The following is a 14,381-nucleotide window of genomic DNA, read 5'->3' on the forward strand; positions in this document are numbered from 1 at the left end:
CCACCTCCCCCTCTCCCATGTCCCCCCGGAATTGTCAGTCCCATTGTTTTCTCCTCCAGATTGTTCATCCAGCCTGTCCTATCCAGACAGACCTGGGGAGACAACAACATGCACAAAAACAAGACAGAGCAATCATTTTCCTAGATGTTTATTCACGACTTTCTTCTATAAGCTTTTGGACTGTAGGTACAGTTAAAATGGACAAATATGTTACTTTTGAAAGAAAAAAAAGAGGGGAAGACAGATCTACAGACACAGAGAGAAAGCTACAGAGCACTATCGTTTAGTTCAAGGAAACTACAATAGTACTCCAGGGCCGCTCAGAAACCATTGGATGCATTTGTGACCATGGAAGCCTTGTCTGTAATACACATGTTCCTAGTTCCTTTACCCTAGATGGCTTTTTCTCCTAAAGAAGGCACTTGGACACAGATTTGTTATTCTATATTTTCATAAATAAGTCATCACAAAAACATGGGAATTGTTTAAATTAAATATATGATTCCTTTTTTTTTCTCTCTGAAAGTGTAAACCTTTTTTTTTTTTTAACATTTTATTAGGGGCTCATACAACTGTTATCCCAATCCATACACACATTAATTGTGTAAAGCGCATTTGTACATCGTTTCTCAAATATATGATTCCTTACTAGTGAAACTAGTGGTAAGTTTGACAAAGCCTGGATGCTCTTTACTCCGTCTGTTGTTGGATATCAAGCCTGGGTTTAGATAGTCTTCTACCTACGCTTTCAATAAAACTACTCACATTTCCCCCCATCTCTTTCATCACAGATTTTAAGATACTTGTCACCATGTCAACAACTTGCTTTCAACAAGATAAAACAGATGTCACTGAAAATATAATACAATTGCTAAAGAATTTATAATCATTTGTCATAGTGACTGTTAGTGTCTTGGTTGTACAATCTTTCCAAGAGCTTTAAAATGAAAGCATACCAGAAAGTTGCATGTGAAAACTATCTTTAAAGATTATAATAATAGTAACTTGGAAAATCTAGTTCCTGCTACTTGGAAAAATGATTAATGCTTCACTCCTCTTATTTAATAGCTATTTTTCCATGGCCACAATAATCTGTAGAGATGTGTACCCATAAATATATTTTTAAATATGTAGCTTGTGGTAGTTACATAATCTGGGGTCAACCTGAGGGTATTATGAGGGAAGGGGTGGAGTCTAGCCTGTCAATCAGGTCACAGCCAATGATGCCTCTGTGTGGGTGTGGTCTTCTCATGGGGATTGTGGGAACTTCCTCTCTTTCTCCCTGGAGGTGGGCCACACACTCTCTCTCTGCCTTCGTCTTCCTGTGGACAAGCCACGTGGAGCTATGCTGAGACCTGAGCGAGCCATGCGGTGGAGACCTGTGGAGACAGCCCTTTGACGCTTCCACTGCCATTGGATCCAAAAGCGTTTTCATACACCAGCCTGTGATTTTACTGCATTCAGCATAATTGCAAGTGGCAACGTGAGCCTGAAGAGGGTATTATGGACTGGTATTGGGCATATGGACTAATATCAGACTTACAGACTTGATCTGGACTGGGCTTGGATGTTTTCTCAATATACAATTGCTCTTTGATATAAAACTCTCATTTACACATGTATGAATGCCCTAGATTTGTTTCTCTTGTCAACCTGCTCTCAACACATAGCTATTATCCTTGCTTATTTTCTCTTCCTTCCTTCTCTTTATCCTCCCCCTCCCCTTTTGCGGCTGTTCTTGAAACTGTTTTGCAGCAAAATTTTCCCACTATGCTATCCTTCTAGAACGTCTGTGGAGTGTGAATACTACAGAGATTCATAACACACCAGACACACACATGTACGGAATATACATATACAAGGACAGACACTCTTGCAGACACACAGACCAGAGTGAAGCATCTTCCGTTGCAGACGCTGCCTGGGACTCTGACGCCACCACTTTGGTTTCTTTCATTCCAATGCCTGAGACAGAGCTAGGTTTTGTGAAACCTGGAGTTTAGGCAGTTTGGGAAACCTTTAAAGCCAACAACAGCAGGCTTAACTGATTGCAGTTAAAAATCCCTTACTTGAGCAAATCTTGCAAACTCACGTAACCATGGGAACACATTGCTTCTGGAAAAGCCCCTATGCAAGTGAGGGGCCCTGAGCTGCTGCTTTATTTAGCTAGCACCACAGTATCCACCTCTGCCATCCTCACCTTGATTCCTTCCACACAGCATCCAAAGCAATTGCCCCAGCTCCGAACTGTTCATTGTCATCACCTCTGCCTGGAGGGGCTGCCAGGAGCCCTACTGGTGCAGTGGTTGAGCCCTTGGCTGCTAGCTGGATAGTTGGTAGTTCAAACCCACCAGTGGTTCTGCTGGGGAGAAGGCCTGACAAGCTGCTCCATACATAGCTCAGCCTCGGAAGTCCTCCCAGGCAGGTCTCCTCTAACCCACAGGGTTTGCTGGGAGTCGGAATGGAGTTGATGGCGCGCAGCAACAACAGAGGTGCTGGCAGGAAAACCAAACAGCACGAAAGCCATATTTCTGATGATGGATGGGCCACCACCACCACCTCCCTGCCTCGCCCTCAACAGTCGCTGCTGAAGACCCAGCAGGGAAAGAACAGCTTTCAGGAACAGCCTATTATTTTAAAAAGCAGTTGAATGAAAATGAAAATGTGTGTTTTCCTTTGCATTTCAATTTGGAAAACAACCCAACCACAGAGGGCATCCCAGGAGAGAAAACCAGCTAGAGCGTGTGGCAAAAGATAGCTCTGCCTTTCCAGAGTGTGTGAGACCAAAGGGACCCAGGCAACCATCCAGGACCAAGTCCAGATCCATAAGCCTGGCCGTCGGTCCGCGTGACTGCCCACCCACACTTTGCACAGATGTGCATCAAGAATGTTGTGCACGTTCCCTGTGATAAGATCAACGAGAGCACCCAAAGCCCAGCCCATTGCTGGAGCTTACCTTTCAGCACCCCTAAAGGAGACAGACTTCCCTCATCTCACCTAGCACGATCATTTTTATTTTTATTTTTCCATCTGAATGATATAAGCCCGAGCCACCACTTGAAGAAACCGCTGGTCATATTTTCAGCTCCTACTCACATTGTTGGCAGCATTAATATTAACCTTCTTTTCGTAAAGCTTCTCCATGAGGTCCAGAGTATTGCTCTGAGCAGCATTCTGAAAGCTTCTCTCGTTTGGCAGCACTGAAAGGAAGCAAGCAAGCAACCATGAGTGAAGGCACTGAAGGGGCAGAGAGCCAGCGAAGCGCCCATGGTCACCCTCTGGAATTTGCAAGTCTTGCAACAACAGCCTTGGGTTTCCACCTTCAGCACTGAGGACAGATGGTGAGTTTGCTTCCATCATTTATAAAACCGTGGTATCAAAATTCCAAATTATCTTAGTACTGAATGTTCAGAAGTCCGTACAAGGACCACCCTGAAGTCGGTCATGTAGACTTTGACTCCAGGAGGTCAGAGGGCAGCCGTGGACTTCCCAGGCACATTGTTTTTAAGAGGTATCGTGCGAGATTAAACAGGGCGGAGCCCATAAGCTTCACACAAGTTTACCAAGATAAAATTATCTGAAGCACGCTGGGCAGATGCCAGACCTACAGGAACAAAACCTTACGATTCACACAAAAGCTAAAAGGGGAGAACACGTCTTATTCTCATTTCTACTGATGGAGATTAAGGCAGTTTCCCGCTGCATTCACCCCTGAATGCTGCCATGACGAAATACCACAGACTGGTGGGGGAGGGGGACTTCGAAATCGATTGTCTCATAGTGTTGGAGGCTAAACGTCCGGATCCAGGTGTTGGCAGAGCCATGATCTCTGTCTATGTTAAGGGGACACCTGTCCTTGTCTCCTCTGGCTTCTGATAGACCCACACATTTCTCTGTTGCTTCTACGACCTTGTCTACTCCAGTATGATGTCATGCTATTTAACATGTTCTTTAACAGATTACCCCTTCCCAGAGCCTATTTCCAAACAAAGTCTTAGTCACAGGAACTGGTGGTTACGGCTTCAACACAAATTTGGGGAAGGACACAATTCAATCAACCATACACATACAGTAAGCACCAAAACCCACTGCTGTTGACTTAGTTTCAACCCATCGGAACCCTATATAGAGGTTCTGAGACTGTAAATCTTTACTGAGCAGACAGCCTCATCTTTCTCCTGATAGGTTTGAACTGCCAGCCTTCCACAACACACAAACATAATTTCTCACATAAACATACATGGCAAAGAGCAGAATTTATTAGCTAGCCTAGAGAAGAACCAGGATTTAGAAGGTTTTCTTTAATTATGTAGGGGAGGGAGCAAAAGGACTCTCAGGGGACACCCCAACACTAGGAATAAGGTCAGAACTAAGCCTAGGTAGAATCAGAAAGAACTAAGCCAGGTAGATTCCACCACTTGTCTGTCAGTTTGTGGTGCTGTTGCTGTGATGCTGAAAGTTACGTCACTGGCATTTCAAATGCCAGCAGCGTCACCCAAAGTGAACAGGTTTCAGTGGAGTTTTTAAACAAAGCACAAAGAAGGAATTGGCTGCCCTCTTGTAGGAAAGAGTCGCTGAAAACCTTATGCATAGCTCAAACACATTGTCAGATACTGAAGGCCTAATGAATAGAAGCAGAACACTGTCTGAGATTGCGCCAGAGGCTGGGCCCCTCGGACCGGAGGGAACTCAAAATGATTGACAGTGGTGTTGACCTGGTTGCATGAGTGAAGCAAAGTCTGCGGGAGTGGCGCCTTCGGGATCTTCACTTGCTGGTGGGGCAGGACACAAAGTAAAAAGAAACAGCTGCAAAAATTGGCTGAGGATCAGAAATTGGAAAGCATGAAGTACAACTCCAGGAAAATTGGAAGTCATCAAAAATTAAATGGAATGCATAAAGATTGATATCCTAGGCATCGGTAGCAGATATGGACTAGTGTTGGACATGTTGAATCAGAAAATCCTATGGTTTACTATGCCAAAATAACACAATCGGGAGGAATGGCATGGCATCCATTGTCAAAAAGGATGTTGCAAAATCACTCTATTTTTAAAATAGTTTATTGGGGGCTCATACAGCTCTTATCACAATCCATCATCCATCCATATGTACATTTGTTGCCATCATCATTTTCAGAACATTTTCTTTCCACTTGAACACTTGGTATCATTTCCCCCTCTCCCACCCTCCCTTCCTCACAAACCCTTGATAATTTATAAATTATTATTATTTTTTTCATGTCTTACACTGACCAATGTCTCCCCTCACCCACACAAAATCACTCTTGAAGTACAATGCCATCTGTGATAGGATTATATCAGTCAGCCTTCAGGGAAATCCAATCAATACAACTTTTATTCAAATTTATGCAACAATCACAAAAAGCTAGTGATGAAGAAATTGAAGCTTTCTACTAATGACTTAGGAAGACATTGATCAAAAGTGCAATCAAGACGCATTGCTAAGTCTGGGGTCTTAAAGACCTGAAGGTTAACAAGCAGCCATCTAGTTCAGAAGCAACAAAGCTCCCCTCCCCCCAAAAAAGAAGCAACGAAGCCCACATGGAAGAAGCACACCAGCCTGTGTGATCACAAGGTGCTGAAGGGATCAGTTACCAGGTATTAAACAATAAAAGTCATATTGTGTGCTCACCTTCCTGACATGATCGCTGAAGACAAATGAGTGCCTAAGCAAATGTGGTGAAGAAAGCTGATGGTGCTCGGCTATCAAAAGATATAGCGTCTGGGGTCTTAAAGGCTTGAAGGTAAATAAGCAGCCATCTAGCTCAGAAGCAACAAAGCCCATATGCAAGAAGCACACCAACCTGTGTGATCACGTGTCAAAGGGATCAGGTATCAGGCATCAAAGAACACAAAATCAAATCATTGTGAATGAGGAGGAGTGCAGATTGGGGACCCAAGACCCATATGTAGGCAACTGGACATCCCTTTACAGAAGAGTCGTGGGAAGGAGATGAGCCAGTCAGGGTGCAGGGTAGCAACAATGAGACATACAACTTTCCTCTAGTTCCTAAATGCTTTCTCCCCTGCCCCACCCCCTGCCACTATCATAATCCCAATTCTACTTTACAAATCTGGCTAGACCAGAGGATGTACACTGGTACAGATATGAACCGGAAACACAGGGAATTCAGGACAGATGATCCCTTCAGGACCAGTGGTGAGAGTGGCTATACCAGGAGGGTGGAGGAAGGATGGAGTGGAAAGGGGGAACCAATTCCAAGGATCTACATATAACCTCCACCCTGGGGGATGGACAACAGAAAAGTGGGTGAAAGGAGGTGTCAGACAGTGTAAGATATGACAAAATAATAATAATGTATAAATTATTAGGGGTTCATGAGGGATGAGGAAGTGGGGTGGGAGGGGGAAAAATGAGGAGCTAATACCAAGGGTTCAAGTAGAAAGCAAATGTTTTGAGAATGATGATGGCAACAAATGTAGAAATGTGCTTGACACAATGGATACATGTATAGATTGTGATAAGAGTTGTACAAGCCCCCAATAAAATGATTTAATAATTAAAAAAGGCAGAAGAAAAAAACCAAGATCCCAAACAAACAAACAAACAAACAAAAAAAGGTGCATTGCTAATTATTGGTGATTAGAATGCAAAAGCTGTGAACAAAGAGGAAGGAACAGAAGTTGCAAAATATGGACTTGGTGATAGAAATGAAGCTGGAGATCACATGACAGAATTTTGCAAGACCAATGACTTGTTCATAGCAAATACCTATTTTCAACAACACAGAGCGTGACTATATATATTATGCTAGACAGGGTTCTCTAGAGAAACAAAACCAGGACGCTAATAATTTTATAGATATTTATATAGCTAGCTAGATAGATAACATAAGAAATAAACAGTTCATTAATCTATAAAGCAGTACAAAATGGCTCAGAGCAACTCACTCCCGTGAGACTGTTGTGAGACACTGTCCTTCAAGTCCTTCAAGTCTTGAGGGCCGCCGGGTAGTCCTCTGTAGAGAAATTCAGGCTATCCGGCCACAGGCAGCAAACAGCAAGGCATGTCTCTAATAGTCAGCCAGATCACAGGGTCCAACAGTCTCCAGCTCAAGAGATGTAAGTTCCAATAGTGTGGCAAAGTAGGTCTTGAAGGAGCCTCAAGTTACAGCGACACAGTCCATGGGTTAGGTGTCCCACAGGTAGTGTAGCTTGCAAATTGAGTCACAGAACTGGTCTGATGATCAAAGAGTAAGAGACCAGAAAGGCGAGGCTCACTGAGCCATTTATCTCTCCACCCTTCAATTAATCCCACATTTGTTCATTGGCTATGTTGGCAAAATAAGCCTACCTATAACATATATGGACTTCTCCAAATAGAATACACGGAGATCAATAGAATACACAGATGACTACATCTGTGGGAAGAGACCATACTCAATATCAGCAACTACAACCAGGCCAGAGGCTGACTGTGGAACAGGCCATCAATTGCTCATATGAAAATTCAGGTTGAAGCTGAAGAACATTAAATCAAGTCCACAAGAGCCAAAATATAACCTTGATTCTATCCTACTAAAATTTTGAGAATTTCTCAAGAATAGACTAGAGGCATTGAACACTAATGACAGAAGACCTGATAAACTTTGGGAGGACATCAAGATCATCATTCATGAAGAATCAAAAAGGTCATTAAACAGAAAGGACAGAAAGAAAAGATCAAAGTGGATGTCAGAAGAGACTCTGAAACCTTTTCTTTTTTTTTTTTTAACATTTTATTAGGGGCTCATACAACTGTTATCCCAATCCATACACACATAGAGTAGCTAATGCAGCTGGAAGAAAGGATGAAGCAAAAGAGATAAATAGGAAATGTCAAAGGGCAGTTCAAGAAGACAAAGTCAAATATCATAATAAAATGTGCACAGACCTAGAGTTAGAAAATGAAAAAAAAGAAAGAACACTCTCAGCTGTCTTAAACTAAAAGACCTCAAGAAAAAATTCAGGCCTGGAGATGCAAGCTGAAATGATTCTATGGGCAAAATATTGAATGTTGCAGGAACCATCAAAGAAGATGGAAATAATACACAGTCACTGTACAAAAAGCACTACTGTAGTCCACATTCCACTTCAGGAGGTAGCATATGGACAAGAACCAACGGTGCTGAAGGAAGACATTCAAGCTGCAGTGAAAGCATCAGCCCAAAACAAGACTCCAGGAGTTGATGTAATATCAATCTAAATGTTTCAACAAGCTGAAGAAGTACTGTAAGCACTCACTCATCTATGCCAAGACATCTAGAAGACAGCCAATTGGCCAACAGTCAAGAAGAGATCCATATTAGTACCCATTCCAAAGAAAGATGACCCAACAGAATGGTCAAACTATAGGACAATATCACTGATATCATATGCAAGGGAGATTTTGCTTATGATTCTCCAACAATGACTGTAACAGTGCATTGACAGGGACCTGCCGGAAGTTGTGGCCAGATTCAGAAGAGGACTTGGGACAAGGGATATCATTGCTGATGTCAGATAGAGCTTAGCTCAAAGCAGAGAATTCCAGAAAGATGCTTACTTGTAGTTCATTGACTATGCCGAAGTATTCTTCTGGGGGATCATAACAAACTATGCATAAACTTGAGAAGAATGGGAATTCCAGAACACCTGATTGTGCTCATGAGGGACTTAGACATGCATCAAAAGACAGCTGTGCAAACTCAACAAGGGAATACTTCATGGTTTCAAACAGGAAAGATAGGCATCCAAGTTATATCCTCTCACCATATTGATTCTACCTGTATGCTGAACAAATCATCAGAAAAACTGGTTTATATGAAGAAGAGTATGTCATCAGGACTGGAGGAAGGCTTATTAAGAACCTGCCACATGCAGATGACACAACCTTGCTTGCTGAAAGTGAGGAAAACTTGAAGATCAAGTTTTGCAACCTTCAGAAAGAATTATGATTCTATGTCAAGAAGACCAAAATCCTCACAACAGGTCCAATAGGTAATATGACAAATGGATAAAAAGTTGAAGTTGTCAAGGATTTTGTCTTCCTTGTATCCATGATCAATGCTCATGGGAGCAGCAGTCAAGAGGTCAGAGGATGTATTGGATTATGTAAATGCTACATAAGACCTCTTTAGAATATTGAAAAGCAAGTACTCCCTCAATGCAAGAATACTTTGTTCTATTAAATTGTCATTCCATGATTCTCACTTTCCCGACACAATCGCTGAAGACAAAAGTGGGTGCATAAGCAAATGTGGTGAAGAAAGCTGATGGAGCCCGGCTATCAAAAGATATAGTGTCTGGGGTCTTAAAGGCTTGAAGGTAAACAAGTGGCCATCTAGTTCAGAAGCAACAAAGCCCACATGGAAGAAGCACACCAGCCTGTGTGATCACGAGGTGTTAAAGGGATCAGGTTTCAGGCATCAAAGAACAAAAAATCATATCATTGTTAATGAGGGGGAATGCGGAGTGGGGACACAAAGCCCATCTGTAGGCAACTGGACATCCCCTTATGGAAGGGTCGCGGAGCGCTTGCTTCGGCAGCACATATACTAAAAAAAAAGGGAAGGGTGGCAGAGAGGAAACGAGCCAGTCAGAGTGCAGTGTAGCAATGATGAAATATACAACTCTCCTCTAGTTCCTAAATGCTTCCTCCCCGTCGCCCCCCACTATCATGATCCCAATTCTACCTTACAACTCCGGCTAGACTAGAGGAAGAACACTGGTACAGATAGGAACTGGAAACATAGGGAATCCAGGGCGGATGATCCCTCCAGGACCAGTGATGAGAATGGTGATACTGGGAGGGTTGGGGAGGATGGGGTGGAAAGGGGGAACTGATTATAGGGATCTACATGTGACCTTCTCCCTGGGGGACAGACAACAGAAAAGTGGGTGAAGGGAGCTGTCGGACAGTGTAAGATAAGACAAAAATAATAATTTATAAATTATCAAGGGTTCATGAGGGAGGGGGAAGCGGGGAGGGAGGAGGTAAAATGAGAAGCTGATGCCAGGGGCTTAAGTGGAGAGCAAATGTTTTGAGAATGATGAGGGCAACGAATGTACAAATGTGCTTTACACAATTGATGTATGAATGGCTTGTGATAAGAGTTGTATGAGCCCCCAATAAAATAATTTTAGAAAGGAAAAAAAGAATATCGAAAAGCATCGCTGTTTCTTTGAGGAGTAAGGTGCTCCTGACCCAATCCATGGTGTTTTCAACTGCCTTTAATACATGTGAAAGTTGGACAATGAATAAGGAAGACTGAAGGAAAATTGTTACATTTGAATTGTGGCGCTAGCAAAGAATATTGAAAATACCCCAAAGGGGTCGCGACCCAAAGGTTGAGAACCGCTGCCTTAGACCTAGATCTTAGAGAGCACAATGCTCAGGGTAGGCCTTCTTTACTGGCTAAGCTAATCTATGGTTTGGTTTTAAGAAATCGACTCCTAATCTGTGACATCATCATCTTCATAGATGCTAAAGCCAATACTTTGGTTTCACCTTCCTAACGCCCTTACCTCGAATCATTTTTTCCTCCCCCTGATCTCAGTCAACCCACTTCAAAGTCATACTCATGGCTTAACATAAAAACTTGCCATTATATGGCCAAAAATTATTATTATAATTAATAAAAATATAAGAATAGGGGAGGGGAGGGGAGGGAGGGAGTAAAGGGGAATTGATATCAAAGAGTTCAAGAAGAAAATGATTTGAAAACGATGGTGGCAATAATTGTACAATTATGCTTGATCTAATTGAATTATGGATTGTTATAATATCTGTAAGCGCTCCCAATAAAAATATTTTTAAAAAACAGCACCATTTCTGTAATCTTCATGGTAAGAATTCCATCATCTAACTATTATCTAACTAACCCTCATCTCTTCAGTGCACCTACTCTGTCTAGTTCTCTCGGCCCAGAAAGTCTGCAACCTCGTTGTCCTCCCACGTTTTCCTATCAGTCACCCCTGTGTCCTATTAGTCACCCTGTGTGCACCCCTTCTCCAGTGTAGCTTCCATGACCCATTCTTGAAATCACTTCCATGCAAACTTCCTTGCCTTCCTCATCCCTGTTAGATCCAACTGCCCCCGTTCCACTCCCATCCCTAAGCACAGAAACCGCTCTATAAATGATAGCTGCTATTATTTGGCTTTCCACACAGAATAATTGTCTGTACTCTCTAGGAAAAGAGGGGGAGAGGGAGGGAGAGGACAAAGGAGAGAACGGTCTTGACTTGATAACATCTCAGCTTTTATTCAAATCCTGGTGGAAAATTATGACTTTTAACTTACTATCTTTAAGTTCGCCTCTAAATGGCAATTTTGACGTCCAGAAGCAAGTTTGGATTCTCTGTTGCTATTGGTGTCAGGCGTCCTCAGGTTGGTTCGGACTCATAGCGACCCTACATACAAGAGAATGAAACACCACCCAGTCCTGCACCGTCCTCCTAATTGTTATGTTTGGGCCCATTGTTGCAGCCACCGTGCCAATCCAGTTCATTAAGGGTCTTCCTCTTTTACCCTGACCCTCTACTTTATCAAGCATGACGTCCTTCTACAGGGACGGGTCTCTCCTGACAACAGGACTTAAGTACTTGAGACCAGGTCTCTCCATCCTTGCCTCCAAAGTGCCTACTTCTTCAAAATCAGATCTCCTTGTTGGTGCTGGCAGTCCACGGGCCTTCACTGTTCTGAGCCAACACCGTAGCTCAACTGCTTCCATTCTTCGTCAGGCTTCCTTATTCAATGTCCAACTTCCACATTCCGATGAGGCCATTGAAAAGACCATGGCTTGGGTCAGGCGCACCTTAGTCCTCAAAGTAACGTCCTTGCTTTTCGACGCTTTGAAGAGGTCTCGTGCAGCAGATTTACCCAGTGCAATGCGTCCTTTGGTGTCCCTTAGTGCTGCTTCCGTGAGCATTCATTGTGGAGCCCAGCAGGATGAAATCCTGGACAGTGTCAGTCTTTTCTTCCTGTACCATGATCACAGCCTCTCTGATGCTGCTTGTAACACGGTTCCTCCTGAACTTTCTAGCGCGACTTCCTTCCTGTCAGTAGCGGCTCTCACTTAACCACCAAACCTAACGTCTGCTCACAGTCCCATCACCGTTTCATAGCCCTCACAGCACTGACTGCTTCCTCAGATGGTTTTAGACACTTATTTGCTGACTTGTTTCATTGTCTACCACCACCCCCACCACTAGCATGTGTACGGCGCGCTCCACAATCACGTTCCTAGGAGCTGCCATGTCCTCTCTGCATCTGCACATTTAGTGCCTGGCAAACAGTAAACCCTTAAAGCTATTTCTAGAATGAATGAATGAACGAACGAACTAATTGCATCCTGGTGGTGAAGTGGGCTAAGCATTGGGCTGCTAACTACAAGGTGGATGGTTCAAATCCACCAGCCACATTGGCCAAAAAGAGATGAGGCTGTCTGCTCGTGAGCCTCAGGGAAATCTACTCTGTCATGCTTGGGTTACAAATTGGAACCTACTGGATGGAAGTGAGTTTGAGAGCCTAACTCTTGTCTCCTGATGGCTCTTTAGAAATGAGGTCATTTCAGTCAGCCAACTCCGTTGGTTTGCTCTGGTAGGACTTCAATCCTTGTCAATATTTGAGAACTCTTCAACAATGTGCCCAGTTTATGCTACAAATTTATTCCCAAAGTGTAGATTATCCATCCCAAACTGCGGGGGAGGAGGGTGGTGGGAAGTCCCTAAATACAGAAAGGTTAAGTGACTTATTTAAAATCAAACAATCCATGCATGTGTCAGAATATAGGAGACAGGGTAGACTAACTCTTTCCTTATTTGTAGAAGGGCTTAATCTTTCCTTTAATAATCTTGGCCAGTGGGAAAAGTATGAGTTTCCCTCCACCCACAATGGTGTGTGTGTGTGTTACACGAAGCAAAATTTGATTGAGTGTGGATTCCAAATGTGAAATTTAGGCAACAGGGGTGCGTGGTGTCAGGTAGGCCAGTGCAGGACCCCAAGTCAAGTTGTCCCATGACCGTCCCCGCAGTACCCAGAGCTGGTGCACTGAGCACCTCCTTGCCCCTAGCCCGACCCACCGCCTGATTTCCCAAGACTTTGTCCTTGGGACTCACAGAGTTCAAGTCCAGCCTTGGTCTCCTCCTCCTCCTCCTGAGGGCCCTCCTGCTTCAGGATCCGGGAGAGGCGCTGCCAGGGCCGGCTCGCCGCGCCCCTCGGGCTGTCCTTCCTTCCCTTGCCCTTTTGTGCATGCTCACTTGAGTTGACATAGTGTTTTTAAGGTTCATCCATGCAGTTCCTTCTCTTTATAGCTGAGTAAGTCTCCGTTGCATATGTATACTATATAAAATATGTATTCTTTTATCCATAAAATGTGTACCATTTTAATAAAAACTATGAAATGTCAAACATGCCTGTTGTTTTCTTCTAAGTATCAAGCACAAAATATGATGTATTGAATTTAAACAATGTTTTTATAAGTTATCGATAAAAATATGACAAAATGTTTAGTGTATTCAGAACACAGCATAGAACTTCAAATTTACCTTTAAAAATGTATGATATTGGTCTAATGTTTATCATAGAGACATGACCAAACTGACAGAAAATTCACTGCATTAAATATTTGCAGAAATAGCAGACTATGTACCAATATGGAAATTGTAATAGATAAATGAAAAAATATGTATCTATAGATATTTATATAAAACAGTATGAGCATAGCTAAAATTTTGAAATCAGACTCCAAACAGAAAGAGTAACAGTGGAAATGGTAGCAGACTACTACCCATGAAAATCCAATACCAACTATAAAATGGTTTGAATTGGTATCCAAGTAATTTATGATACACAAATCACTTTGAAATTATAAGTCCAAGTAGTGAATTTGTTGAAATCCTCAAATCAATGAAAATTCATCATTATTTTATGTTCAATAACCTGATGATAATTGTGTGGTGTTACTTGCCCCACTCTAGCAAGTGAGGCAAGAACCCCCAAAGCAGTGGATGACATGAACTATGGATAGTGTTGGTTGGGCTCAATTCCTTTTACCCTGAGAGCGTAGGTCAAGATGAGAAGCTGTAAAGCATACTGCAGGTGATATTTTTCTATTCGCAGATTAGTTCAACAGATTAACTCTCAACCATAACATTAATTTTAAATATGCTAATACATACAAGCTTAAGATGTGATCTCATTTGATCTGCCTCTACCCATCTCTCTGACCTCAAGCACTACAATTCTCCTGCGTGCTTGGTCCTCTAGTCTGTCTTGCTTCAGAGCCATTAAACTTCTTTGTTGTTCTACCTAGAATAAACACTATCCCTATGAATTCTAAAAAATGGTTTCATCTTCCCTATGGTTTCAGCTCAGAAAG

The 14,381-nt window shown here is 42.7% G+C and overlaps 1 protein-coding gene across 1 annotated transcript in view; it reads right to left on the bottom strand.

Moving 5' to 3' along the window:
- The window catches only part of ANKDD1B (ankyrin repeat and death domain containing 1B), an 87,909-nt gene that overhangs the window by 71,868 nt on the left and 1,660 nt on the right, over window positions 1-14,381 (bottom strand). Inside the window, 2 exon segments of the mRNA XM_004703671.1 lie at window positions 3,097-3,200; window positions 13,120-13,259. Coding sequence (XP_004703728.1) covers window positions 3,097-3,200; window positions 13,120-13,259 — 244 coding nt within the window.

Source organism: Echinops telfairi, unplaced genomic scaffold (genome assembly GCF_000313985.2).
Source record: "Echinops telfairi isolate 266 unplaced genomic scaffold, ASM31398v2 ScPeMD7_7469;HRSCAF=8507_1, whole genome shotgun sequence".
In the NCBI taxonomy this organism is placed as follows: Eukaryota; Metazoa; Chordata; class Mammalia; order Afrosoricida; family Tenrecidae; genus Echinops; species Echinops telfairi.